General features: G+C 34.8%; 2 protein-coding genes across 2 annotated transcripts; both read left to right on the top strand.

The window, feature by feature from the left end:
- The first annotated feature begins 988 nt into the window (after window positions 1–988).
- On the top strand, window positions 989–3322 carry LOC144556741 (delta(24)-sterol reductase-like). The gene is made up of 3 exons (XM_078305155.1): window positions 989–1974; window positions 2072–2343; window positions 2805–3322. The coding sequence occupies exons 1-3, from the start codon at window positions 1008–1010 to the stop codon at window positions 3246–3248; spliced, it is 1683 nt and encodes a 560-aa protein (XP_078161281.1). The 5' UTR covers window positions 989–1007; the 3' UTR covers window positions 3249–3322.
- Window positions 3323–11581: 8259 nt separating this feature from the next.
- Window positions 11582–13400, top strand: LOC144556898 (uncharacterized). Its single transcript, XM_078305390.1, has 3 exons — window positions 11582–11688; window positions 11789–13084; window positions 13209–13400. Exons 1-2 carry the CDS (start codon window positions 11665–11667, stop codon window positions 12542–12544), a joined length of 780 nt encoding a protein of 259 aa, XP_078161516.1. The 5' UTR covers window positions 11582–11664; the 3' UTR covers window positions 12545–13084; window positions 13209–13400.
- Window positions 13401–26839: the final 13439 nt, after the last annotated feature.

The raw sequence follows: 26839 nt of genomic DNA, 5'->3' as shown, positions 1-26839 counted from the left end.
TGTGTTTGGAGGTCAAATTTTACATTTTTTGAAATTTTTTTTTACTATTTCTTTAGATTTATTGAAAATCGCTGTTTTTTATCATCCAGATTTGCTGAAAACAGCGATTTTCAATAAATCTAAAGAAATAGTAAAAAAATTCCAAAAAAATGTAAAATTTGATCTTCAAACACATATTAATATGGAGAACAAGATGAACGGTTCGGATCGACTGTTAAGATTTTGAAAACTCAAAATCCGAGCCGTTGCACGGAGGGGCTCTATGCTATGCATAGCATGCTAGCATATTCCTATATATGGTAGTGCCACATAAGATTGATAAAACAGAAAATAAAAAAGCTCTTTCCTTGAACGAAACAAATTAAACTAATATACTAGCAGAAAATCAGAAAGCGGTTCTCTTACCTTTACACTAAGCATGAAACATATTATTTGTTTAACTTCATCCCTATAATCTGGTACGTGTTGAGGTTTGGACAGATTGTTTTTAGCTTAATTTTTTATGTAGATTAATTTTTCTGGGGTCATTTGGTGACCTAATTACTAGGCTTAATATTGTGTTCTAAGAAAATACGTAGTTTTGGTCGCATTATATCGCACATATAATAGCTTCAGAGAAAGAAATTAATTAAGCAGAATCAATTCACACTCTCCCTTATTCAAACTAATCTTGTTTTTAGGATATTTATGGTATGTTATGGTTAATCGAGGTTTTTCTGATCTAACCTTTTTTTAACCTCCAACACTCATATTCTGTTGCTTCCACAATATTAATTAAGGTGTAACAGAAGAAAACCAGACTAACCAAAACAAGAGGGTGCAAAATATGGTAATTAAATTAACCATCCTTTTCTTTCCATTCTGTTTACGTCTTCTCTCTAACCTTTTTCTAGCTACCTCCATGTCAAGCTATTTAAACACAGCAATATTTCCTGAGTCAGTAAACAGTACTTTGTTTTGAGTTCTGGAACTCAATTTATTGTCATTCCAGGATTTAGTTCGGAACCATGTCGGATCTCCAGACCCCGCTACGCCCAAAGAGGAAGAAGCTGTTGGTTGATTACCTGGTCCAGTTCCGATGGATCATCGTTATCTTCGTGGTGCTTCCCGTCTCCTCCCTCATCTACTTCAAGCTCTTCCTAGGCGACACCTGGTCAGCCATAAAATCTGAGAAGCGCCGTCAAAAGGAACATGATGAAAATGTCAAGAAGGTTGTCAAGCGCCTCAAGGAGCGTGATCCCAAGAAGGATGGCCTCGTCTGCACTGCTCGCAAGCCTTGGATTGCCGTTGGCATGAGGAATGTTGACTACAAGCGGGCCCGCCACTTTGAAGTCGACCTCTCAGCCTTCCGGAACATTCTTGAGGTTGACAAGGAGAGGATGATTGCCAGGGTTGAGCCACTGGTCAACATGGGTCAGATTACCCGCTATACCTGCCCCATGAACCTATCCTTGGCAGTTGTTGCTGAGCTTGACGATCTGACTGTCGGTGGGTTGATTAATGGTTATGGTATTGAAGGCAGTTCGCATCTGTTCGGGCTCTTCGCTGACACAGTTGTTGCCATGGAGGTTGTCTTGGCTGATGGCCGGGTTGTCAGAGCTACCAAGGATAACGAGTACTCGGACCTGTTTTATGCCATCCCTTGGTCTCAAGGCACATTGGGTTTCCTTGTTGCCGCAGAGATTAAGCTGATCAACATCAAGGAATACATGAAGGTGACATACAAACCATGCAGGGGAAACTTGAAAGAGTTGGCCCAGGCTTATGCCGACTCATTTGCGCCCAGAGATGGGGATCCGTCAAAGATCCCTGATTTTGTTGAGACCATGATCTATACCCCGAGCGAAGGTGTTATGATGACCGGTGTCTATGCTTCCAAGGAGGAGGCAAAGAAGAAAGGGAATAAGATCAACAATCAGGGGTGGTGGTTCAAGCCTTGGTTCTACCAGCATGCTCAGTCTGCTCTAAAGAAAGGTAATTTTTACCGACCTGACGATTATGAAGTATTGATAGACTTGCCAGATTTGATAATCAGATGAATTATATTGGTGGTTGCATTGTGGTCATGCAGGTGAATTTGTGGAGTACATACCGACAAGAGATTACTACCACAGGCACACACGGTGTCTGTACTGGGAAGGAAAACTGATCCTGCCATTCGCCGACCAGTGGTGGTTCAGGTGGTCCCTGGGCTGGTTGATGCCACCGAAGGTTTCACTCCTCAAGGCCACACAGGGTGAAGCTGTCAGGAACTACTACCATGACATGCATGTCATCCAGGACATCCTCGTGCCCCTCTACAAGGTCGGTGATGCCATGGAGTTTGTCCACAAGGAGATGGAGGTATGCTCTCTCTCTCTCTCTCTCTCTCTCTCTAGCAAGTGTTTTCTTGTTGTGCTTTGCAGTTTTAGAATGTTGTACCAATTTTGAGGGATTGGTAATCTGAAAATTTTGTTGGTTCTTCAATACTTGTGCAATTTTATCCGAAAATGTTGTACCAATTTTATGCATGAAGTTTCTATTGACTGCTTTAGCAAGCCAAAAAAAGTGAATAAAAAGAAGAATGAGACATGTTTGAATGAGATCTGACTATATATAATGGAATTTGGTGTCGCGCTTTCTGTACTGAAACTGTAACAATAATGTAAGTGAATGTACAGCAGGATTTATTGACCTCTATCATGAAGTTATGATAATCTTGTTGCATTCTGCAACAGTCTACATAACTGTCACAAGAACAGATCAATGTTATTCCATAAAGCATAGTGTTTTTACTTTTCCTCTAACAATACCCTTTTTTACAGGTCTACCCACTCTGGCTGTGCCCGCACCGTCTCTACAAGACACCAATCAAGACCATGATCTACCCAGAGGCCGGGTTTGAGCACCACCACCGCCAAGGCGACACCCCTTACGCGCAGATGTTCACCGATGTTGGCGTCTACTATGCACCGGGCCCTGTGCTGCATGGTAAGGAGTTTAATGGCTCAGATGCTGTACGCAACCTTGAGCAGTGGATGATTGAAAACCACTGCTTCCAGCCCCAGTACGCTGTATCCGAGCTGAATGAGAAGGATTTCTGGCGCATGTTTGATGCCGAGCATTACGAGTACTGCCGCAAGAAGTATGGCGCTGTTGGTACATTCATGAGTGTGTACTACAAATCGAAGAAGGGGCGCAAGACTGAGAAGGAGGTTGCTGAGGCTGAGGCGGCCATCGCTGAGTCAGCATATGCTGATGAAGTTTAGGGTTTGAAACTTTGGTTTGCATGAATAAGTTGGGCTGGCTAAGCAGTGTTGCTCAGAATTTTTAGTTGTTAGTCCATCCGAGGATATAGTTGGTGAGCACACATCTAAAAAAATATCGGATTGACTTCGAACTACAAATTCAAACCGTTAATTAAAATCCATATACTTTGTGAGTGATGCATGTACATGTAAATTTTTTAAAGTTTTGAATTTATTTAGCTCATGATCAAGTGTCGGGTATCGGAGGGGAGGAGCGGGTGTTCTCAGTGGAAGCGATGCAAACATCCATCTCAGACATTAGTGCCTATGCATGGGATGGAGGAAAGGATCTAACAACGTCGAATAGGCTCCATGAACGAGTTCTCGAAAGAAGTTTTCTCATAATAGCTCCATAAGAGAGATGTTTTTTTAATAAGGGTAAAATTAGTAATTTATTAATTTAAATATTAATATAGAAGTTAATAAGTTGGATAAATTTATGAGTTTTTGAAAATTTGAAGGGTAAATAAGATATTATGAATTTTAGAGGAGGAAATACATAATTTTAAGGTGTTTGAGGGGTATACATAAAATTTTCCCAATTATTTAATGCTCTTAAAAAAAATATTATTTATGTATGTATTTATGTAGGAAAATTCAAATGTTTCGTTTCTTCATGTCATATTCGTATCTCATGTTCTTATTTTTGTTTTTAAAATTAAAATAATTAATTTAAATTGCTCAACATGATCTCTATATTAAAATATACTTGGAAATCAAATTTTATATATTTTTTTTGAAATACTTTTACTATTTTTTTACATAGATACATAATTAATATTTTAGAAATTTTTTGAACCATTAAAAAACAATGATTTTATCCTTATTTAAAAAATAATAGAAAATAAAAAATATAAAATATGGTCTCCAAAAATATTATAATATAAAAATAATGTTAAGCTGTTCGAATATGTTGTTTAGATTTTAAATACAAAGATTAATACACGAAATACGTACATGCATGGCAAGAAAGATACAAGGCATTTGAACCGGGCTCATTTATATATATATCCGAGTGAGCATGCCCCACACAAAATTGAAAAAGAAAAATTAAGAAAGCTCTTTTTTTTTTTTTTTTTTTTTTTTTTTTTTTTTTTGCTTCAAAGAAAGCTCTTTCCTTTGACGAAACAAAACTAATAGCCTAACAGGCTAACACAAATTCAGAAACCCAGCCAGCGTTTCTCACTCAGTGGCCTAAACCCTGTTTCCATTGAACAGTACAAAACTATAAATATAAACCCATCTGATCGACCACTAATCCTTGAAACCAAAACTACCAACTCGATCTCCTCATTCTAATTATAATCATGAATATTGAACTCATTGCTTCATGGACTGATGCCATTGAAAGTTGTGAAAATTGCGAAGCTGCTTTAGAAGCCGCAATGGCCAAGTACGATGCTGCCGTTCAACATGGGATCTTGAGCTCCAACACGGCCTTGAACTTGGCCATGGAGAACCTCATTCAAGTGCATGACCGCTTCATCCTTACCATGAGCATGCAACTGAAGGAGGCCCTTGAGGCCAATGCAGGGACCCCCCCTGCAGCTGAGGTGGCGTTTGCCGGGCCGGTTGGTGCTGACATGTCAGAGGAGCACAACACCATTACACCTGAAGAGACACGGGAGGGAGCATAACATGGCTACAAAGAAGTGACGGTGGTGCAAGAAAGTTCAAGAAAAATTGTTTCTGTTATGTGTTTAAATTTCTTGATTGTTCTTTTTTCTAGTTTCTTAGTTGCTGTTTCCTTGGGTTCAGTTGTTATGCGGGATAAGTAACAATTAATGGTGATATACTGAGATGAGTTTTTTTTTTTTTTTTTTTGGAATTTGTTCGTTGAGTTGATAAATTTTAGAGAAGTTTCTTAAATCTTGTTTTCTTGATTCTCTGAACTGTAGAGTTCTTATTAGTAGATTTGTTACGGAAACAATCTCGTGTTATTTTGGAGTGATACAACGCTATTTTAGATCGAGTTCTTGAGCATTTGAAAATAAATAAGTGGATAAAAATAATCTGAATATTTAGCATTTCAAAATGTCAGCAGTTAACCTCCAAAAATAATTGGAATTTGTGTACTGGTATACTGTTTTTTTGTGTTTTTTTAATTAATGTACTGGTGTAATGTTTTTTTTTATAAAAGTACGCTTGTGTAATATTAACTGACACCTACCAGTAAATTACTCTGTGTTTGCATTTCATGGCATCAGAATTAAATTTGATGAAAATTTGGAAGCTTATGTTATTAGAGAAATTTAGATATATCATATATGCCCATCCAAAATTAAAAATTAGTTATTTCCCTGTCTAAACATAACTTATTTATTAATATACCTTTTTTTAATTTTTTTTCACCAAAAAATATATATCAATATTCATATTATATTTCAAGGACATTTTTACCCTTCAGACCACTGTCTCCTTTATATGATTATTTGTCAAATTGACCTCTGCTTCTCCCTCTTTGCTACCTACCAGTATCCTTCACCGCATAATTTTAGTTTGTATAGAATTAAGCAGTTCTGACTGTGTTGCGGCATTTATCGTTTGTTGTTATTTTATCTTTCAGTCCAGCTTAGTTTCCTCTGTAATTGCTCGCCCATATAAGTCAGATAAGATGTGATAAATCTGAGCTTTTAATTGAATTTTTTTCTCTGTAATTGCTACGTACTACCTGATATATTAAAAAAATAAGATTTTTTACAGCGTCTATATTTACAAATGGTACAAGAATTGAAAAGTAATATTTACAATTTATCAAACTAACTAAACTAAAGTCTTACTGAGGTAGCATCAAATCGCCACTCCCGCTACAGGTTTTGTAACCACTGTTGTTCCAGTGTAACCTGTCTCTTGTACCAGTACGGGTACTGGCTTATTCTCTCGAGGGAATACTCTTTTGCATTAAGCCCGACATATCTACCAGTACCTGTATTTCCAATTTTCCATAGAATGTGATCCGATGTTTCCAGTAAGATTTTACCACACAACACGCAGCCCAGGTCGATTAAATTTGAAGTTTACTTGTTCTTTCTTAATTTTCCATTTAAGTCATCTTCTTCCTTTTGCCTTATACACCTTACCAGATCATCATAGAAATTCTTAGAAGTTCACAACAATTTTCCAAAAATCACAAGCAACCAGCATATCCAAATCAGGATCGTCACATGTGTTGGTCAATCAAAATTCAAAAATTGTTTGTCAGCTGCGAGAGTTAACTAAATTATGTTTACTACAAGCATACATCAGAATCTTATACAAACAATCGAGAGTTAACCAAGCACTACACAAAATCTGAAATTATGTTTACTATATGCATACATCACAAGAATAAAATTAATTTTTTTTGTCAGCTACTATAAGCATCCCTCACAAGTATAAAATTCAATACTGTTTGATTCTTCCTAGCTCCATGGTAAACATTTTTTGTGAGAGGAAGAAGAGAGAAGGGCTGGGGGAGAGGGAGGCCAGGTTGGAGGACAGTGAGGGCGGGGGGAGAGGAAGGGTGAGCTGAAAGAATTCGTGTTCTCCGCATTAACTCAGAAAAGAATCTTTTGAGTTAATGCATCTGGACCGTCTGATTCGCTTTAAGATTCATGCGGACTAGATCTGCACTAATATTAAAGTGCCCCCTGAATTATAGACTATGGACATATTGGCTATGTTTAAAATTAAACGGTCTAGATGCATCAACTCAAAAGATGCTCTTTTGAGTTAATGCAAATGATGCGGACTCGAGCTGAAAGGAGGTCATGCCGGGGGTTGGGGGGAGGGCATGGCAAATGAAAAGATTTCTCAAGGGTACAATTTTCCTTGAAATATTTTATGAATATTGATATATATTTTTTGGTGAAAATAAATAAAATGGGCTTTTAATAAATATGTTATGTTTAGATTGGGAAATAACTAATTTTCAATTTTGGATCAAAATGGAAAAATATGTAATTAAAGAAGTTATAATGGGTGTATATCTAAATTTCTCTTGTTATTATATGTAATTAATGAATAATTATTTATATGGAACTTGAGTTCAGGGAACTAGAAAATAGAGATCAGAGTGGCTACAAAATTAGATATAGTGTAATTTTATTTTGTAAGGGCAGTTAAAAGATATTAACACATTACGCATATAAAATTACAAAATTTAAAGGACTAAAATATGAAGTTTCAATTTGAAATTAATTTGGTCCTGCTTGTGTTTGATAAAAATTCAATTCCAAATTAATTTCATTTAATTAAATTGAAATAATCTCATGTGAGATGTTACTAGGGGTGAAAACGGAGCCGGATTATCCGGCGGATATCCGCTCCGTATCCGGATATAATCCGAATCCGGATATTCGGATAATCCGGATTCGGATAATTCCCGGATACGGATTCGGATAATTTTCGGAAATCCATAAAAGATCCGGATACGGATACGGATTCGGAGTCCTAAACGGAGCGGATATCGGGATTATCCGGATTCGGATAATTTGGCCAAACCCATATAAAAGAGGAATAAATATTTGCTATAGATGGGATTTGAACCCATGTCCTCCCATCTCAATACCTTAAGACCAAGCTTCAAACCACTACACCACAACATCTTTTGTTACCATACACTTATTTGATATATATATATTATATGAATAGATTATCTTTCATCTCTTATAAGTTCATTAATATTTATATTTAATGTTTTAATTAATATTTGTATTTTAGAAGTTCATATATCTTAATTATCCGACCATTATTCGTTTTATATCCGTATTCGAATCCGTATCCGTGGACTATCCGTTCCGTATCCGTATCCGTTTAAGGCGGATTTGGTTTTGAATTTTGATATCCGTTTACTATCCGTATCCGCTCATTATCCGACAGATGCGGATATGGTATTAGCATTATCCGCTCCGTATCCGCTCCGTTTTCACCCCTAGATGTTACTCTTGAGGAATATTGTTCAAACAATAAAAAATAAAAAAAAATAAAAATCGAGTTAGCAACCAAATTAAGCCAAACTACATTCAAGTAGAGACAGCACAGTGCTATTTAGAATGTGAAACTGACTGGAGTTTTGTTTCTCCTACAATTTCAAGCCTATTAATTGTACATTTAAATTGTTTGCTTTGTTTGTTTTCTTTTCATTTAAACACATGTTAATCAGGTTCTAAGGCTATTCAAATAATTAAATACTGGGCCATGAGGGTCAAATTGTAGAATTTATTGCTGTAATACATTAAGTTATAATTAGAATATCCTTTAGTTTATTTATATATTCTGTTCTTTTAATGTAGTGCATGCTGATGATGTAGTGCAACAGCTTTTTTGCATATTTTAGAATTAGCGCTATACAATTTGATTTGAAATCAATTGTATCCAATATTAAATTTGGAAACTCTTACAATAAAAAGTTTTCTTTTCTTAATTTAGAAATCAACATTGTTTACTTCGATTCAGTGTAAAGTGTAACTTTAGCCAACACCTCACCTCCTACTGCATTACTGGTAACAGTATAGTACTAGGCTATGACAATTCTAAAATGTGGATCAGCAATTATTTTAATATACTTTAGTAGGCAAAATAAAATAAATAAAAAGAAAAAAACAACAACTTTAATTTACATTAGGCCTTCAATTCCTGGAGCTAAACAAATATCCAGTCAATGTAGCACTGTGCTGAGTTACCAGTCAGTTAATATTACAAATACTACGCCTTCTACAAAAATGAATAAGTACATTGCACCAGTATATTAATTCAAATAAAAAAATGAAACAGTATACTTTCGAACCTCAAGAAAACTCAAATAGCATTTTATCACTCTAAAATAACATGAGATATTTGTTACTGATAGAACTCTACTACGAGATGGGAATAAGAAGAAGAAACAAAAAATAAACTGCATTTTGCATTTTATTTCCATATTGGTGCAAGCAGCAAGATCAGAGAGATTTTGCTAAATTCCATTCCACAGTTCAAAACAATCAAAGAAACAAGATTCAAGAAACTTAAACCCTCACAAATCTGTTCTCTGGATACTATCAACTCAAAGACCATATTACAAAAAAACTAATCTCAGTTTGTCACTATTGCTTATCCCACATAACAAAAGAACTCAAGAAAAAAAAAAAAAATCAAGAAATGTAAGCACACAACCAGCCTTAATTATCTGAACTTTCTTGCACCGCCAGGCTTCTTTCAAGATTTGATTAATTCAAACCTTCCTATTTGGATCAAGGTCAGGCGGATCTCAGTTCTGGCCCCAACCGGGTGCAGCTGGGTTGTACTCCTCCGACACATCAGCCACAACCGGCCTGGAGGGTACCGGCTCAGCTACCGTGCGGTGCACTGCTATAACTGGCCTGACATCAGCCACAACCTGCCTTACCGTGGAGCGCTGGATTGATGGGTCCTGTCTCATTCTTGTCCAATTGTTGGTGACGCAAGACATTGCAATCTCGTGTACACAGCAGAAGTGGTGATACGCGCGGTTCCAGTTCTCTACGGCTGATTTCAAGGCCAAGTCGGAGCCCACGATCCGTTGTTGGACAGCGTTTTGTGCAGTCTCCACGGCTGTGAAAGCCGAATAGCAATTTTCTTTAGCGACATTCCACAAGGCAATGTGACTATCGATTGCCATTATAATTAGTATGAGGAGAGATGGTAGTTTTGGTTTCAAGGATCAGTTGTTGGATGGGTTTATATTTATAGGTTTAGGGGGGAATTTTCTTTATTTTCTTTTTTTTCAGTGGCACTCGGATATACAAGAATATAATATTATGTTTTTTTTATCTTTGCGAAGGTATATATATTGAAATTTAAAGTGTTATTCCTGTTACAGGTTATGGACCGTATTTTTACGTTTGTGTGAATTAATTGAGCATGCCTTGTCATTTATGACAACAATTTGTCAAAAGTCTTTGTTTTTTGAAAGCTTGATATATAGTGACTATCAAAAATACAATTTGTCAAAAGAATAAACTAAAATAAAATACTTAAGCAAACAATTTGAGAAAAATGAGATTTTCGAAAAAAAAAAAATTGATTTTTTTTTACAAGTTTACAGCAGTGTTGTAAATGACGGTATGCGGTTGTCGGACGAACAAGGTACCGCTAAGTGATTAATTGGAAATAATCTTCCGAATAGTCGGAAAAATTCATGACGGTTTGATCATCACCAATGACTAGTTAAATCAAGTTCCAAGTGCTACATACAAACACAAATCACCGATCAATGAGATTACCGACAACCTTATCCATTTAATGAATTTGACTGAAAAATAATTGAGAATGAAGGTTGAGCTGCACTTGGATTTTTCTTAGATTTTATGAAAAAATAAATTTTATCAAACCAACTTGATTTTTTTTTTTTTTTTCCAAAATCATAAGAACTGAGATGTCATTTTCATAGATTTCGAGAAAAAAATACGTTGAAAAATTGTAAAAACACCTAGGACCGAATTGCCATTTCGGTTTCAAAAATAAATAAAATATATATATGTGAGTTATTAGATTTTAATTAATCTCTAATTAATTTTAGGTTTTAATTAAGGCAAATGCTTCTGTGCATACAAGGACCTATTTGTAAAATGAACATATTTTTATTTTCAAAGTTCAAACAGTCGATCTGAACCGTTCAACTTGTTCTCCATATTAATATGTGCTTGGAGACCAAATTTTACATTTTTCTGAATTTTTTTACTATTTATTAAGATGGGTACAAAATTCAATGGTCTGAATTTGATATTTTTTGTACTCATCTTAATAAATAGTAAAAAATTTCAGAAAAATGTAAAATTTGGTCTCCAAGCACATATTAATATGGAGAACAAGATGAATCGACTGTTTGAACTTTGAAAATAAAAATATGTTCATTTTACAAATAGGTCCTTGTATGCACAGAAGCATCACTCTTTAATTAATTGGGTAAATATTTGTGTTATTAGATTTTTAGATGGTAAATATGTAATTTCAGAAATTTAGATGGTAAATATGTAATTTCACTGCTTTTGAGTGGTATATATGAAATTTTCCTTAATAATTCGGCTCTTCGAGCGTTTTCATGATCGTGACAGGTGGGCCCCACCAGATTGGTTTTGTAAATAGGAAATGCATGTCGCTGTCGGCGACTCGAGTAATGAGGTAACAACGGTCAACGGATCCTGGTTCGTGAACTGGTTTGGTTTTTTGAAATTTGAAGTACCACTTGTCCGCTCCAAAAGTAGAATTTAAAATCAAAGAAAAAGCGGTCTAGATTATAAATTAAAAGCCAGGTTTTGTGTTGTCATTCCAACGGAACCCCGACACGAAGCGACGACTTGATTTGATTTGGGGGCTTGGGGCTGAGACTCTGAGAGAGAGAGAGAGCGCGATTTCTCCTCCTTCCGACTTCCGAGTTACGATGGTCGGATCAAGCCACCTCCCGGTAAGTAACCCTTAATTTCTTCTCTCAATCAAATATATATATATTTTTCTTTCTATTCATTGATTCATTCCCTTTGTTTGTTAATTCAAACCCTTGGTAGGCTACCAAGTACGACAAATCGGAGAATGGCAATGGCAGGGATAGTGGAGCTGGGCTAACCTTCTCCAGCGACTGGGCTAACCTTCCTGAGGGATTAGTTGCACAGATTGGCGATATCTTACTGGCCCAGGATCTGCTTCCCTACATCTCTCTGCGTGGCGTGTGCCGCCATTGGAGGCAAACCACAGATTATCCGGTAAACACCAACAGACGCTTCCGTCCTCACAACTGGATTTTGATCAATCCAGTTACCAATTTGTGCCAATCTGATTGCGCACTTGCTAAACCCTTGCTCTACTCTCAAACTCGATGCCACTTCCTCAATTTCCTTACCGGCAACCGCATCCGGGTTGACATCCCTGCATTGCACAACCACTGCATCCGTGCTTGTGTCGATGGCCTTCTTCTTGTAACTCAGATTGCTATTGTTGACACTCCAGCCCGGCTTTTGAATCCATTCACCGGTGCCATGACAGATTACCCGGCCTTGTACCAGCTTTGCTGTCTGCACTCTAAGTTACGCTGGTGGCCTCTCATGCCACTTTCCATACGCTTTGCTTCCTCTACCACATCAACTCTTGTGGTTCTCACCCGGAGTGATGTGGCGTTTGCGGTTTCCGGGTCGACAGAGTGGAAACTTATTCCCAACCGCAACCCTCTTGCTGCTGTCCACATGGCACATGCTTACTTTGAAAGTTACACCTATGTCTTTTCTGTTGCAAAAAGTGGAAGTGTTAGTGAACTTCGTCTGACATGATTTAAGGTGGAGGAAGCAAATCCTGGTCAGGTTGATTTGCGGATGGAGGGCCTAGAGATTGCCCAACAGAAAGATGATCTGGCACCGCATTTCTGGGACGTAGCATCTCTGGTGGAGTCTGATGGGGAGCTGCTATTGCTCAGTCGGTCGCATGGTGACGGGAATATTGACTTGTCATTCTTTCGGGTATTTAAAGTTGTGATTGAGGAAGGTGTCGGTGGAGAGGGGAAGGTGGCTCGCTTGGTTCCCTTAAACAACATTAGTAATCGTGCTATATTAATTAATAAAGTGTATGGAAGCCTCTCCGTCTCTACAGATATCTTCCCTTGCATCAAGCCAAACTCAATATTTTACTACCAGGCTTATTCATTGAATGTTTACCATCCGGGAGGTCTTTGCTGGGCATCCCTGAACCCAAACGTTGCTCCACCTGGTTACTGCTTTTGGCCAGATGATAATATCCAATTCATCACCGAATCCATTTCTATCTTTCCGGCCTTTCAATCTTCAAGGGGTAGCCGTCACATCACGTACTGATAGGTATGCTTATTTTGATTCTAATTTTCTTACTAAATCTCCTGCACTTGTCTTGATTTTTTCAGTTTCACCTATACGTAGCCTTGTATTAGTTCTTCTTTTCTAATTCACACGTTTGCATTGGCAGGAGGGGTGCTGACTGAACCTTGCTTTTTCTTGCATGCACTCTGGTTTATTCGCTGTCTGAGAAAACTGTGGCTTTGCTTTAGTTAGTCGGGCGACTGGATATGCTGGTTATGCATATTTTTAATCTATCTTAGACATTAGATTTGTTATCCAACTTGAGTTACTTATTTGGAATTATTTTATCTGTTGTCTATATTTTTTGTATGTTTGTCTTTCTTGCATGTGTACTACCCTCCTACATTCTTTGCATATGTGCCAGTATAGTATACAGGTAAACCTTGGCCTTGCTTTTGTCTTCCTTATGCCTGTGGATATGCTTAGTTTATATTATTTCTTTCTGAATTGCATATCTATGATCTGCTTTTCTTTGAGTGTTTCTTCATTGTTTGTCAGATATGTTCACTAATTATGACAACTTTTGCCACACCAAAAGTTGTATCAGTACAAAAGAACTGACATCCGCCCCTTTAGTAGCCCGTACCAGAAGGAATATACGCCTACCCAGGAAGAAAATTGTTCATGCCCCTAATGAGTTAACACCTGGTGATATTTTTAGTATCTTATCTAAAGTTGAACATGTTTGAGAAAAATATCCTTTGTGAATTGCTCATCGTCAATCTTTTGATGGATGTTTCTCTTTCTTGCATTTGTGCTAGTATCCAAGAAACTGTCTTTGCTTTTATGTCTCGTATATTTTGTTGTTTGGTTGCTTGCATTATACAGAGTATGGTAGGTGTCAGTTTATATTACATCACTTTACACTTTATTTTGAAAAAATAAATACATTACACCAGTATATTAGTTAAAAAAAAAAAATGAAACAGTATACTAGTACACAATTACACAAGAGGAATTAGCTTGTTACTATCTTTTGAACTCTGACTAAATTTTCAGCAATATTGGTTTGGCAATTTTGATACAGTACTTATTTTACTTTCGAACCTCAAGAAAACTCAGAAAGAATTATATCTTTCTAAAATACAATGAGACATTTGTTACTGATAGATCTCTACTACAAGATGGGAATAAGAAAAAGAAACAAAATAAACTGCATTTTATTTCCATATTGGTGCAAGCAGCAAGACCAGAGAGATTTTATTAAAGCCCATTCCACAGTTCAAAACAATCAAAGAAACAAGATTCAAGAAACTTTAACCCTCACAAATCTGTTCTCTGGATATTATCAACTCAAAGAACATATTCCAAAAAAACTTATCTCAGTTTGTCACTATTGCTTATTTCACATAACAGAAGAACTCAAGAAAAAAAAAAGAAAAAGAAATCAAGAAGTGTAAACACAGAACCAGCATTTTCTGGAATAATTCAAGCCTTCCTATTTGAATCAAGGTCAGCCAGATCTGAGCACTGGCCCAGTCTCCTCGGGTGCAGCTGTGTTTTGCTCCTCCAGCACATCAGCCACAACCGGCCTGACGGGTGCTGGCTCAGCCACTGTGCGGTGTGCTGCAACCGGTCTGACTTCATCCACAGCTGGTCTGTCAGCTACAGTCGGGTGCTGGTTCAACCAATCCTGTCTCATTCTTATACCTCTGATTTCACGCCTTACATTATTGTTTACTAAGTTGAAGTCGTCAAATGCACGCATGAGGTTCTCCACGGCCAAGTAGAAGGCCAAGTCGGAGTCCACGACTCCTTGTTGGACATCATTGTAAGCAGCCTCCACCGCTGCAGAAGCCAATTTGCACCTTTCAAGGGCGTCATTCACCAAGGCAAGGAGACTATCTACTGCCATTAATTATAATTAGTATGAGGAGAGATGGTAATTTTGATTTAAAGAATTAGTGGTCGGATGGGTTTATTTATAGTTTTATAATGTTCTATGGAAAAGGGGTTTTGGGCTTTTGATCCGGGTTCAACTAATGGATGGGAGCCACAGTGAGTAAGAACCTGGTTTTTGTTCTATCAAAGTACTTAGCAAACTTATAAACACTCTTAACTTTACTCTTTATAAAGTTAAGAGTGTTTATTAGTTAGTTAAGTACATCGTTGAGTTTGACTCTAAAATTTATTGGATGAGTTTTAAATGATGAATTTATTGGATGTGGTTACATTCAAATTTTATAAATTTCAAACTAATTTATTATAACGTCAGGCGGTTAAAAAAGATGAAAATTTAATATATTAAAATATTTATAATTTTTCTCACCCCTAGTTATCTTGGTTTGTTGAATTTGTGGGAGAGGGGAACGATGAATCATCTGTAGTTTATAGAATGAATGTCAGCAGAAAAAGAAAAGAATGGGTAACGAATATTCATCAGATCATTTTTCAGGGTCTGACGAATTGTGTCAGAATCCTCTCCACTCCCATTCAATGGTACATAAGTCATACCCATCTGGCTGTTAAAGGATGCATCTCCAAATGAAATGAATCCTCTCCACTCCCATACAATGGTAAAAAATCACTACTTTTGAATGGTCTAGAATCTTTAGATCAAGTAGTTTTCTATCTATCTAAATTCTAAAAGATAGTAAAATAATTTAAAAAAAATGTAAAATTTGATCTACAAGTACATTTTCATATGGAGATCATGCTGGATGGTTCAGATCCATTATTTGGACTTTGAAAATAAAAATATTGATCCATAGTACGGACCAATATGCGCTATGCATAGTTCTGTACCCTCGCTCTTATTCCAAAATATATCATTATAAATATCAGTGGATTAAAAGATTGATAAGTATGATGAGTGCATGGCAACAGAGCAATAACAAAAAAACGAATCATAGAAATAAAATTTAATCTGTCCAAAAAAAAAACAAAATCCTAATAACACTAAGTGTAAGAAATAATGAAAATATTTATTAATACAAGAATAACAAATGTCTTGCTTAAAACCAGTATAACAAGTTCTACTGACAACAAACTAAGTGCTGGTCCCATGCAGGCTGATACTTGCCAGTATAATTAACAATGCTGATCCGAACTGCTGGCAGCCTGCCACAATACAGTGATGGCATCTTGAATTTATTAAACTAAGAGACAAGCTTGTTATACAGACATTCAAAAGATAAAGCATACTCTTTGGAGTTGCAATGCATTTGTCAAAGTTCAATTCGCAGCCACCTATGCAATTACAAATTTTGGATTAACTTTACGCTTGTAAAGTTAGGGAACCCATTCTTTTCCATAAAAATTACATGGGCCAAAGCCCCATTTTTTGCTTTATGATATCAACACTAAATAGTAATTTGTGTTTTATGAGTGATATGATTAGGGGTGTAAACGGATCGGATATTATCCGATTTCGTCCGGATCCGAATCCAAAAAATTACCTAAATTATCCGATCCATATCCGTATCCGTACCCGAAAAATTATAACGGATAAGGATATAGTAAGGTATTTAGTTATTTACATTTTAGTTTGGCATAGGTGATTTTTTTTTTTTGTAGTGGAATGATATTTCCTTTTGTTGCTGGACAAATACTTGATATTATCTTGTTGTTATCACGGTCGATGGCTCCAGTGAAGAGGAAAAAGATGAATTGTTTCTAGTAAAGAAAACTGGAGTGCTGATGAATCTGAATTAAAAAGCCAGGGACCAACAAATGAAATTGCACAGGTCGAGTATGATGAAATATTGGTACATTGCCTCCAGGAAGAGATCAACAGAAAGTTTCATAATCCTGAAGGAGAGGAAAAGATGTTGGTAAGTATTAATATATAGATATCTTCATACCGGTTCCATTCATCGTTAGCTGTGGTACCAGAAAATTGATAAAGTGACCTTCTTACATAAAAATGTTGATTGGCACAAATTGGCAAAGGCTTACTTAAGAGGTCCAATGTCTATTACTGACCTGAAATAAATCACCGGTTTTATTAAAATTTAGTTTGGAAATGATTGGTTCTTCTTATGTTGTTGTCGTCAGTTCAAAACAAGAACACTTGGAACAGTTGGACATATTTTGTTAGTTGTAAATAACATTTTGTTTAGTGTTTCCATGCAAAGAACACTTGGAATCAATTTGTAAAAATAATACACAAAAAAAAATAGTTTGTGGTACCAATAACTGTGCTGAGGCTATTTCTGAGCTTTTAGCAACAACCACCATATCTTAAACACCATAGAGAATTTTACATTATTTAATTGAGATTTAGAATTTTACATGCTAGTTGGTGTTTCATGAAACTTAGATGCAATGAGTATTAATTGAGGGGTAATTTGTGTATTTTTTAGATTACTTAGACTACAATTAAATTTGTTGATTTAATGTTTCAGAGGGGTAATTCTATGAATGAATGCTATTTGCAACATTCTTTTTTTTTTCTCTTTCTGTTTTGGTTTTCTCCTTTTCTTTTACTCAAATATGGATTCATGACTTGAGTTTTTGGTTTACGGTCTCAGGCTTTGTGTGATGTTGGTTTCAAGATAGTTTTTTAGAGGGTCTCCTAATGATGTCACTTTGGTACGAATGATGCTTGCGAACCTTTCAGGACATAACCAAGACACTGACCAATCTCTTGAATGAGGTACTGGCACAACTGCAGCTCCTAAAGAAGGCCTGAACTGAACCAAGAAGACTATAGTTGCATAGATGCGAACTGACAGAAGGTACAAGGCAAACCAGAGAAGGATCGGTGCCAAGACAATTAATTGGTACCATCCAAGATGTGGTACCAGAAAGAATTTTTTTTTTGTGTGTGTGAAAATGATAATATGTTGTATATTAGAACTTGTATTGGAGTAAAATGATACAATTATGTTATATTTCATCATTGTGTTTTATTGTATTGGAGTTTGTTGATTACTAGTTCATCTTTTATTAAAGAAAGTGTACGAATACGGTACCAGCACACTTTGAGCTGCTGGGTGCTGGTACTCTCTACCCCTACCACCCCTACCCTCAAAAACTTCTTTAGAATTCATTTGCTTATTTTTGAAATAATTAGATCAACATGTGGTACATTAATCACTTTAGTTCGTCATCTACTCTGTAATTTTACAAAATAAACATTTGTAGGTACTTAGATGCATATTTCCTTTTTGTCAGAGGATGATTATGTATAGACTATAGAGAGTTAAATTCCTCATTAAAAGCAAGTTATACCAATAAATGCTAGATCAGATTATTTGATGTAGCATTAAATATGCTGTTATTTTTATTGTTAATTAGGTTTACTATTGAAAATGTTAAATAAAATGAACAGTTAAATAATTAATTGATTGAGAAATGTAGAAACACTTTTATCACACGATAAAATATTATTTAATTATTTGTCACTAATTAAAAAAAATAAAATTAGAGAAACATCGTGACATTACTTACATATTGTTTCATTAGACAAATTAGCAAGTTTTTTTTTTCGTAATGGATATAAATACATAAATTTTCATAACAAATCAAGAGTTCCTACAACTAATCCTACGGTACAACTGAACACCCATTCAACAAATTTCCATAATTATTCCTATAAGTACTCAAGAGTATGGGTTCCTAGAAATTAAAAGTGAATTCCTGAACCCGTAAAATCCCATCCTGCACAATCCTGTGACATCTGAACAGGTTACGGAACTCCTCAAATTAAATAGGTCATATCATGCACTAAGTGTGTATTGGTGTTAAATATTGATAGACAAAGAGATCAAAGAATAATATATGGTAGATATTTGGTTTCAATGAGATTTTTTGTGAATGACATGTCAATGAGAGTAATAAATTTTCATGATTATGCAGAAGGATATACAAGACGAATATTGAAGAATATATTCAAAGCAATAAAATTTATTCAAAAAATTGATATGCAAAATGTGATTATGTTGTTGATTAGATTATATGTAAAATTATATTTTTGTAGTTATTAATATATATTTTATCGGGTATTTATACGGGTATCGGTCGGGTTCGATTATGGGTTGGATAACTAAATCAAACCCATATCCTATCCATTACAATATCGGTTCTGGTTCGGATCTGAATTGGATATTAAATTATTAATTTTGTAACTGTACTCATAATTTAAATGGTTATATTTTTTAAATCATACCTTATCCAAATTAACCGGATAAAAGTAGCACCTCTACTTATTACCTGCATCAGTATGATCACTGAAATTTTTATTAATAGAAATTTATTGGATGTGATAGAGTATCACTGGAATCCAGCCACCATGAATGAAAATTCAAACAATAACTGTCAGTCAGTCAGTTAATTAAGTTTGAAAGTCAGTTAATTAAGTTTGAAAAGCATCTACCAGTTAAAAAGTAATAATCTTGGAGCCATAAATGCCATTAAAGCAAATTCAAACTATGTGTATGTCCATTGTATATTTATATTATATGGGACCAAGCATTTGTTATGTCCTTAATAGGCACCTGGTAACAATTTAATTTCAATTAGTAAGCAAAGGCTCACTACCTGAATAAAAAATAAATAAAACCAAAAGAAACAATTTGAATGTACGGCTTGAATACATGTTGTACGATTCGAGACCACATCATCTGCATCAACTCAAAAGAACATCTTTATCTTTTGAGTTAATGCATCTCGGCCGTCTGATTATAAATAAAGCCTATTTGTCTTCTGCTTATGATGTACATGGTTTTTAATATTAGTGCGGATATAATCTGCACGAATTTTAAAGCTGTTCAGATCGTTCAGATCAAAAAGATTAATGCAGAGGATACGAATTCGTACGATTCACTCTGTCAAGTATAAATATGGTAAATGCTATGCTTCAGCGAAGTGTACCCAAGAAATTTCCTTTCTAACCTTCTCATTGCTATGTGTCTCCAAGATTGAACCCACAAAGACAGCGCAAAACCAGCTACACCAATAAATCATTTCAAATTCACCGTATCTTTGCAAATTTTTTATATATTTTTATCTAGATTCACCTAAACTTGAAATAAGAAGAAAAAAAAAATTGTTAAAGACTCGCCCACTGGAAATGGGAAGTGTAAAATCCAACGATTCTCAGCCGATATAATTTTTAGATTTTTTTTTTAAATAGAACCAAATTTAATATTTTCAACTAAACAAACATCATTGAATTGTTTTTATTTTTTATAAAAAACAGTTCCACTCGGTGGAGCCATTTTATGATTCCTTCATACAACTTAATTACGAAAACCAATAGCAAATGGCTTCACCGATCCTGTGGATCGGTAAAACTATTTTTTATAAAAGAACAATTCAATGGTGCTTGTTTAGTTAAAAATATTAAATTCAAATCTATTTAAAAAAAATCTAATTTTTATCTATAACATTAGCATATGCCGATTTTTTTATTTTTACCCAAAAATATTATTATTTTAATTAAAATACCCAGCTTTTCGCCGGAATTTTAAAAATACCCAACCCGTGGAATTTTTCCACTGGTTGAAATTTGAATTCCCACCGTGGAAAAATTCCACGGGCCAGACCCATTTTTTTTTTTTTTTTTTTAAAAAACAGAAATTTGTATTTATTTTTTATTTTTTGTATTGAAATATTAGAAATATTGGATATATTTCTTTGAAAATAGATGGAATACAATATAATTTGATTTATTAGAATGATTGCAACAAATAACCCGGATCAATATTTTTCAGATCGGATTTTTCGCGGCTGTAAGAAAAATTAATATATTTCTTTATGTGTTATTGGAAAAAAATAAAAATGCTTAGATTCCGAGTTATTGATCCCGGTTAAAAAGTCACTTCTATGTAATTTAGAAAATATTATGATCTTTCTAGTACATTTAATTTATTAAAAGTTTTATCTATTTTGAGAATTATTTTTGAATAATAATCATTAAATAAATTAAAGTTTTTGTTTTTTTTTCAAAATAGATATAACTTTTAATAAATTAAATGTACTAGAAAGATCATAATATTTTCTAGATTACATAGAAGTGACTTTTGAACCGAGATCAATAACTCGGAATCTAAACATGTTTATTTTTTTCCAATAACACATAAAGAAATATATTAATTTTTCTTACAGCCGCGAAAAATCCGATCTGAAAAATATTGATCCGGGTTATTTGTTGCAGTCTTTCTAATAAATCAAATTATATTGTATTCCATCTATTTTCAAAGAAATATATCCAATATTTCTAATATTTCAATACAAAAAATAAAAAATAAATACAAATTTCTGTTTTAAAAAAAAAAAAAAAATGGATCTGGCCCGTGGATATAACTTTTGAATAATAATAATTAAATAAATTAAAGTTTTTGTTTTTTTTTTCAAAATAGATATAACTTTTAATAAATTAAATGTACTAGAAAGATCATAATATTTTCTAGATTACATAGAAGTGACTTTTGAACCGGGATCAATAACTCGGAATCTAAGCATTTTTATTTTTTTCCAATAACACATAAAGAAATATATTAATTTTTCTTACAGCCGCGAAAAATCCGATCTGAAAAATATTGATCTGGGTTATTTGTTGCAGTCATTCTAATAAATCAAATTATATTGTATTCCATCTATTTTCAAAGAAATATATCCAATATTTCTAATATTTCAATACAAAAAAAAATACAAATTTCTGTTTTTAAAAAAAAAAAAAAAAAAAAAAAATGGGTCTGGCCTGTGGAATTTTTCCACGGTGGGAATTCAAATTTCAACCCGTGAAAAAATTCCACGGGTTGGGTATTTTTAAAATTCCGGCGAAAAACTGGGTATTTTAATTAAAATAATAATATTTTTGGGTAAAAATAAAAAAATCGGTAACATATAGTCCAAAACATAATTAAAATGATATACTCATCTTTTTTAAGTCCGAAGTAATAATTTGGGCCTCCACATGTGCCAAATTCCAAAACATTTTAATATGAATGCATTAAAATTAGCAAAATTTATTTTCTTTAAAATATGAAATTAAGAATTTAAATCCGGATATATAATTATTATATTAATAAATTTCCGATAGAAATGTTATTTCGGAAATTGAGTCAAAAGTTTAGAATAAAATACATATGTGACAAAAATAAACAGAACTAAATTGTATTATATATAAAATAATTAAGAACAGTTATTTTAAATATATTAAGATTTAAGACTAAGTCGTGGTTCATAATGCCATATCGGTTTCCTTTTTTATTATTATTATAAATTTTGAAATGAAAATAAATGCCACTAAGTCATTATTTAGGAAAAAAGAAGAAGTAAAAACTGAAATAATGTTAGTCAAATCTATGATTTTGTAAACAAAATAAGAATGTTAATTTTTCAATTCCATTCCTCTTTTTATTAATATATAATTTTATTAAGAGGAGGGCTCAAAAGCCTCATTTTTTTCATACTCCAATCGTATCCAACATCTTTATCTTTGATTTTAAAATTCAAGCAAAAGATCTAAACCGATCAGCATGATATCCACATTAAACTGTGTTTAGAGATCAAATTAATTATATATTTTTTTAAATTGTTTAATTTTTTTAAGATAGATACAAAATTAATATTTTTAAAAATTGTTTGTCATCCAAAATCAGTAATTTTGTACTTATCTTAAAAGATAGTAAAAAAGTTAAAAAAAATATAAAATTTGATCTCGAAGCAAATTTTAACATAGATATCATGTTCAATAATTCAGATATTTTGTATGAATTTTAAAAGTAAAAATAAAGACATTTGAACACTTTTCTAAAAACAATAAAATGAATAAATTCGACCCTATTCCGAAATAATTGCATGAGACCATTTTTTTTTTTTTTTAAGTTTTGACGGACCGGGCGGTAGGCAGTTAAAACATGCTCAATTCACAAAATTCGTATCACCCCAGGTACCTGAGGTGCAAGCTATGAATCTGGACCGTTCTTTTTATGTGGCACGAATCTTAAAGCTTCCCCTACAGTCTCAAGTGGTTCCAGATTGTATTTGACTCAGTTGGGATTAATCTGAACCGTCCATTTTTTTTTTTTTTTAAATTATGCACACACCCACAAACAAATTATGCAAACGCCACATAAGCTTGAAAATATTATTAAAAAAAATATTAAATGCTCTTTCGTTCAGACAAAAATAACTAAACGCCTAAATGGAAATTCAAGAAACCCAGCACTTCTCACTCACTAGCTTCCAAGATTCCATACATCTATAAATATAAACCCATCTAACTACTGATCGATGCTGTAAACCAAAATTACCATTTCTCTTCCTACCAAATAATTTATCATGGATGACAATATTCCCTCGTCTAAAGATGCCTATTTAAAGTTCAAAGGTGCTTTCACAGCCGTTCTGGATGAGTGCACTGCTGCCGACGACCACAGGATCGAGGCCACCGACTCGGCCAGGAAGAACCTCGAACATGCGCATCATGACTACCTCTCAGCATCCAAAAATGCAAGGGATTTCTTTGATATGAAGATCCAACAGGTCACAGAGCTGCAGGAGGCGCTCCTCACCAATGCACTCGACACCAATCAGTTCACAGATCGCTTGGTCTCATTAGTGAAGGGGCAGGGAGGTTCGGAGTTTGAAGCTCGATATGGGGGTGCGGCCAACTCGTCAGAGGAGCACAATACAGCTGTGTCACAGGCAGTACCAGAAGAGACAGTGGAACAAAACAAGGCTGTACAATGGGTTTTGCCTGACCTTGATCCCAAAAAGAAAGCTTGAATTAGGAGCTTTGTGCATTTGTAGAAATCTTTAAATACCTTCCAAAATACATCTTCCTCAAGTGATCCTTTCTTAACCAAAATTAATCAAGAAGCCTCCACAGATCCTCTGGTTATGTCTAAAATCATCCAAGGGATGCTTGAATTCGAACAACAATACAACAAGAGAAGAGAAGAGAAGAGAAGAACAAACGCATCATATGCATAATTTGTCACAAGGAAGGACATACCATGAAGACCTACTACATACTCTACCCAAGAGACAAGGTTGAAGGAGGAAAGCAAGATCGGAGGTCAAGGCCCTTAACAAATAGATTCCAAGGCAAGAAAATATTGAAAGCATTGCAGGCATTAACACAGGAAGGATCATACATGAGTTACGAAGATGAGTCTGATACTGAGACAAGCAATGAGCAAGAAATCAACTTAGCCTTGATGGTTAACTATGATGAAGACTCTGATGTGGACATTGAGGAGATCATTGTGAAAAACAATATCATCGACAAACTAGCCATTGAGATACTTCGAGAAGTAGCTAAAGCAAGAAACAAGAAGATCTCAAGGAGTGGATCTTCAAGCACTTCAAATGAGGTATCCCTAGAACTTATGAATCCGAATGTGAGTCAACTGGTTGTTCCTCCGAGTCAAGTGATGTCCAAACTAGTTTACCAAAGTGTCATACATCCACACATAAACCAAGCATTTTTTTCAAAAAGAATTTAATCTCCGAAAATGAACTTAGGTTGAGAAAACTCTTTGATAAAGCAAATTTGGACTTTCTTAAAAGAGAAAATATAATTCAAAAATTGAGGTCTAAGATTCTTGAGGTTGAACTTAAGGTAAATGAAAGTGAGACACATAAGTGTAAGTCACATGTAGAAGAATTAGAATCACTCATATTAGAAAATACAATCTTAAAAGTAATAAATAAAATGCTTGAAGATAAACTCAAAAGTTTGGAAATCAAAATGGAAAAACTTTCAATGTCTAGGAGTATAGATAGTTGTCAAACACATAGAGGTGATATAGAATTATTAAAAGTAAAAATACAAACTCTAGGGTTTAAATACAAACCCTATGAATCTAGTAGTGTCATTAGGTTAGACTCCTACTTTCAAGCGAGGGATCAATTAGATGATTGAGAATTTGGAAAACTTGGTCTTGGATATGAGAAGGGTCAATCCTTAATTCAATCCAATCACTCGGGAAGCACACTCAAATGTTTGATAATGATAAATTTTCTAAACTCAAATTTGACAATAATGAATAAGTTAAGTTTCAATCAAACAAAGTCACAACTTTTGATTCGAATGACCCCACAAAACACTATTTTAGAAATCAAAATGGACTATGGTATTAAATATTTTTTGATAAATTTAGTATGAACAAAACTCAACACAATGAGTTATCCAGAGGTGTTCCCCAATATTCTAAAAGGGTTGTATTAACCAAAAACAAAAAACTTAGTTACTTGCAATAATGGCGGGCACAGGTTCACAGGCTCACGGGCACGGGTTCACGGTCCGGTTCGGGTACGGTTCAGTCCGGGTTTCCATAGGTTTTTGCCCAAAAAACTGGGCCCGGCCCATTTCAAACCTGTATCTGTGCATACCCGGGACACAGGCACACGAGCCGGTCCGGACACGGGCACAGGTGGACCGGACTGGGTTTAGCCCGCCCGGGTTTTTTCAAATGTCTAATATACATGGATACAGAGACTAAAGTACAGCATAGGTAGCATGATATTAGAATTCCAATTTCGTTTAAAATTTTATTAGAACCAATTGAGTTTGTAAAAATCATAAATTATATGATGAAGACAAATTTTAGAATAGCCCTTACAGATAAGTAACAAAGTGGTAAATTTCAGATATTTTGAAAATGTGTACCTGCACGATTTCAGTGAGGTCATCTTCTCTTTGTAAAACCTCACGAGCCTTTGTTCTGATGTCAATGAAATCTGAATCTGAGCAAGCTTCTTCTCTAGACTCCAAAACACCTAAGAATATAAATTGAGGATGGATTAAAAAGTCTTTAGTGGTGATATGCACATACAACTAACTCAGTTCAGTCAATTAAATATCACACTGATTGCTTTGATAAAATATTGAACGTACCTGGACAATACCAAGGGTTGCGGTGATGACGGGATTACAGAAATCACTGCCAGGAGGAGATACAGCACCAACAATGGTGACTGTTCACACAAAAGTATGCACAAAGTTTCACTACAGCAAGATGTACTTTTTAACCTTGACTAATTCTTGATTTAGACTGCAAGTGCACAATCCTATCGTTTGTATTCTCAGGTATCGATCCAAGGGACGGTTCAGGTATCAACCAGACTCTACTTAAAGTAGCTAAAAACTAGAAGTTGGAAAAGTTGGTTTGGGTAATTATGTTTCCTAAGTTCAATTGCAATAATTAAATGACAGAAAGTAAAGTTTGGTTTTAAATCAATGATAAAAAGTCATTTCCAGGGTTTCAGACTCATCTAAGTTCTGCCTCTCAGTCCCTGATACGGGCCGTACAGCTTCCTGTACGGGTCGTATCAGTTTTTCTGGGTCGTACAGCTTCCTGTCCGACCCGTACTGACTTCGAGTTAATGCACCAGATATAGTTTCTTTGTGTTGTTCCTTCGTGTAGGGTTTTACTGACCAGACCTAATGTTCCTAAACCTCAACCGTCGTATGTTGGTTCATTAACTTGGTATGAAATTGCAATATATGCCCTCGTCGGGTTCTAGACCTCAACTGTCGTATATTGGTCCGAATTACCTAGTTGCTTGTTTGGTATACTAAAGGTAACCTCTTATCCGTCGATAAGAGGAAATGTTCACCTTTCGGCTACTACTTGGTTTCACCTTTCGGGTCACTAATTCTACCTCATGTACTTAGTTTGGTCGAGAGATTATAAGGGTTGTAATGCGCTACAGACGTGGTCATTAATCTATTGGCAAACCAATAATAATCAAACAATTTCTGCTAAGCAATTAAAATCAAACTCAATCAAACAAACACAAATTTCAACACAAAAATTCCAATATCCAAAATGCAAA

Source organism: Carex rostrata, chromosome 7, assembly GCF_964058835.1.
Source record: "Carex rostrata chromosome 7, lpCarRost1.2, whole genome shotgun sequence".
Taxonomy (NCBI): domain Eukaryota; kingdom Viridiplantae; phylum Streptophyta; class Magnoliopsida; order Poales; family Cyperaceae; genus Carex; species Carex rostrata.
This window is presented reverse-complemented; position numbering and strand designations above follow the sequence as displayed.